This window comes from Miscanthus floridulus, chromosome 7 (assembly GCF_019320115.1).
Source record: "Miscanthus floridulus cultivar M001 chromosome 7, ASM1932011v1, whole genome shotgun sequence".
Taxonomy (NCBI): domain Eukaryota; kingdom Viridiplantae; phylum Streptophyta; class Magnoliopsida; order Poales; family Poaceae; genus Miscanthus; species Miscanthus floridulus.
Window position 1 is genome coordinate 121107880 of NC_089586.1, and position 3532 is coordinate 121111411.

At 44.8% G+C, this 3532-nt stretch overlaps 1 protein-coding gene across 1 annotated transcript; it reads right to left on the reverse strand.

Moving 5' to 3' along the window:
* Nucleotides 1-2883: 2883 nt before the first annotated feature.
* On the reverse strand, nucleotides 2884-3186 carry LOC136466153 (uncharacterized). Its single transcript, XM_066464607.1, has one exon. It carries the CDS (start codon nucleotides 3184-3186, stop codon nucleotides 2884-2886), a length of 303 nt encoding a protein of 100 aa, XP_066320704.1.
* Between the last annotated feature and the right edge of the window lie 346 nt (nucleotides 3187-3532).

A 3532-nucleotide genomic window follows, 5' to 3' on the forward strand; every position in this document is an offset into this window, starting at 1 on the left:
AATTATAGTGTCCAATGGATGATCCCTTACAATATTGGTTGATTGGGGGATTGGAACTTGATTGTTTGCACTTACTTGATCAAAAGGTTGAGATAATGTACTAGCCACTTGATCTTGTTTATTGTCATGAGAGCCACTTGTACTAGCTTGATTTGTATCATCTTGCACATTTGAGTTAGAGATCACTTGCACTTGATCATCTTCATCATCATTCACTTGCCTAGGCCTCAATTCACAAATATCCATGTTCTTCATGGCATTTGAAAGTTGAATGCCTCTAACATCTTCCAAGTTCTCATTTTCTACTTGTGAACCCTTGGTTTCATCAAATTCAACATCATGAACTTTCTCAAGAGTATCACTATCCAAATTCCAAACTCTATATGCTTTGCTTGTAGTAGAATAACCAAGTAGAAATCCTTCATCACATTTCTTGTCAAACTTGCCTAATCTAGTGCCTTTCTTCAAGATATAGCATTTACAACCAAAGACCAAAAATATGCAATGTTGGGCTTTCTACCATTCAAGTGCTCATATGGTGTCTTCTCTTTCAATGGGTGACAATAGAGGCGGTTGCTACAATAGCAAGCCATGTTGATAGCTTTGGCCCAAAAAGATTGACTCACATTGTACTCACTAAGCATAGACCTTGCCATATCAATGAGTGTTCTATTCTTCCTCTCAACAAGGCCATTTGATTGTGGAGTATATTTGGTCGAGAATTGATGTCTAATTCCAAATTCATCACACAACTCATCAATTCTAGTGTTCTTAAACTCACTACCATATCACTTCTAACTCTCTTGATGGTTGTTTCAAACTCATTGTGAATGCCCTTGACAAAAGATTTGAATGTTGCAAACACATCACTTTTGTCCACTAGAAAGAATACCTATGTGTATCTAGTATAATCATCTACTATCACAAAGCCATATTTGTTACCACCAATGCTAGTGTATTGTGTTGGCCCAAACAAGTACATATGCAATAACTCAAATGCTTTACTTGTGCTCATCATGCTTTTCTTTGGATGGGTGTTTCCAACTTGTTTTTCGGCTTGACAAGAGCTACAAAGCTTATCCTTTTCAAACACAACATCTTTCAAGCCTCTAACCAAGTCAGGCTTAACCAATCTATTCAATTGTTTTATTCCAACATGATCAAGCCTTCTATGCAATAACCAACCCATGCTAGACTTAGTGAACAAGCATATAGATAATTTAGCTTCACTAGCATTGAATTCAACCAAGTATAGATTCTCATATCTAAAGCCTTTGAAGATCAAGTTAGAGCCATCTACACTTATGATCTCTATATCATCTACCCCAAATATGCATTTGAATCCAATATCACACAATTAAGCCACAGATAGCAAATTAAAGTTCAAGCTCTCTACTAGCAACACATTGGATATGCTCATATCATTGGATATTGCAATCTTACCAAGCCCTTTGACCTTGCCTTTGCCATTATCGCCAAATGTGATACTATCATAACTATCATTGCCATTTGTGTTGATTGATTTGAAATTTCTTGCATCACTGGTCATGTGTTGAGTGCACCCACTATCAACAACCCAATGCCTTCCTCCGGCTTTGTAATTAACACAAAAGAAGATCAATTCCTTTTTGGTACCCAAACTTGCTTGGGTCCTTGAAGGTTAGTCAATAAGCTCTTTAGTACCCAAATGGCGATGAGGACGGCGTACAGGAGCTTCTAGATTTAGGGACAGTGGGTCTGAGAGTTGGATAGGACCTCACTAATGAAGTACACAAGACATTGTACTTTGAGGGCATGCCCCTCTTCTTCTCGCTCCACTACTAATGCAGCACTAACCACCTGCGTGGTGGCCGCAATGTAGAGCAGAAGGGGTTCTCCATCGGTAGGATAAACCAGGATCGGAGCCTTCCTCAGAAGCTGCTTGACCGTGTCAAGTGCCTCCTGGGCCTCGGACATCCATTCAAAGTGGTCGGCCTTCTTTAGAAGTCGATAAAGAGGGAGACCTCATTCGCCGAGGCACGAGATGAAGCGGCTGAGTGTGGTGAGGCACCCTATAACTCGCTGTACCCCCTTCATATTATGAATCGAGCCCATCCTCGTGATTGCTGAAATCTTCTCCGGGTTGGCTTCGATGCCACTCTCGGAGACGATGAAACCAAGCAACATGCCCATCGGGACCCCAAAAACACACTTCTCGGTATTGTGTTTGATGCCGTTTGCTTAGAGTTTTGCAAAGGTTTGCTTAAGATCAGCTACGAGGTGGTCAGCCCATTTAGACTTGACCATGATGTCGTCAACGTAGGCCTCAACGGTCCGCCCGATGAGGTCCCCGAAACACTTGAGCATACAATGCTGGTACGTAGCCCCAATATTCTTCAGACCAAACGGCATTGTGACGTAGCAGAACTATCCAAAGGGGGCGATGAAAGATGTTGTGAGCTGGTCAGACTCTTTCATCGCGATTTGATGGTACCCGGAGTATGCATCAAGGAACTAGAGGGTTTCGCACCCTGAGGTAGAGTCGACTATTTGGTCTATGCGTGAGAAAGGAAATAGATCCTTTGGGCATGCTTTGTTGAGTCCCATGTAGTCAACACACATCCTCCATTTCGCACTCTTCTTTTGTATAAGAACGTGATTGGCTAACCACTTTGGTTGGTACACTTTTTTGATGAATCCGTCCGCCAAAAGCTTTGTGATCTCCTCGCCGACGGTCCAATGTTTCCCCTCATCAAAGTGATGCTGGCGCTATTTCACTGGCTTGGAGCCTGGGCAGATCTTCAAGGCATGCTTAGTGACTTCCCTCAAAAATCCTGGCATGTCCGAGGGTTTCCACACAAAGATATCTTTGTTGACGCGAAGGAAGTCAACGAGCGCACTTTCCTATTTAGAGAAAAGCATGGTGCCAATGCGCACCACCTTGCCCTCGGGGCTGCTGGTATCTATGAGGACCTCCTTGGAGCCCTCCGCTGGCTCGAAAGACCTGGTCGACCTCTTGGGGTCGGGCGCTTCTTGAGTGACCTCCTTCCTGATGGTCACGAGCTCTCCGAAGGCAATGATTGCCGTGGTGTGATCACAGCACTCGACCTTGCACTCATAGGCGCACTGGAAGGAGGTGCCGATGATGATGACCCCATTGGGGCCCGACATCTTCATCTTGAGGTAGGTGTAGTTGGGGATGGCCATGAGCTTCGCATAGCTTGGTCATCCTAGGATGGCGTGGTAAGTTCCGCGGAACCCAACCACTTCGAAGGTGAGGGTCTCCATCCTGTAGTTGGACGGACCCCCAAAGGTGATAGACAAATTGATCTGCCTAAGCGGCGTGGCCTGCTTTCTAGGCACAATGCCATGGAAAGGAGCTCTGGTTGGCCGGATGCGCGCTCGATCGACGCCCATAGCATCGAGCATCTCGGCGTACATGATGTTGAGGCCACTGCCTCCATCCATCAGTACCTTGGTGAGCCGCTTCATGCCGATGATTAGGTCAACCATGAGCAGGTATCTCCCCGATTATGGGATGCTCTCTGGGTGG

What these genes read in the sequence shown, in the direction of transcription:
- LOC136466153 (XM_066464607.1), bottom strand. Translation starts at nt 3,186, where the DNA reads ATGGCCATCCCCAACTACACCTACCTCAAGATGAAGATGTCGGGCCCC.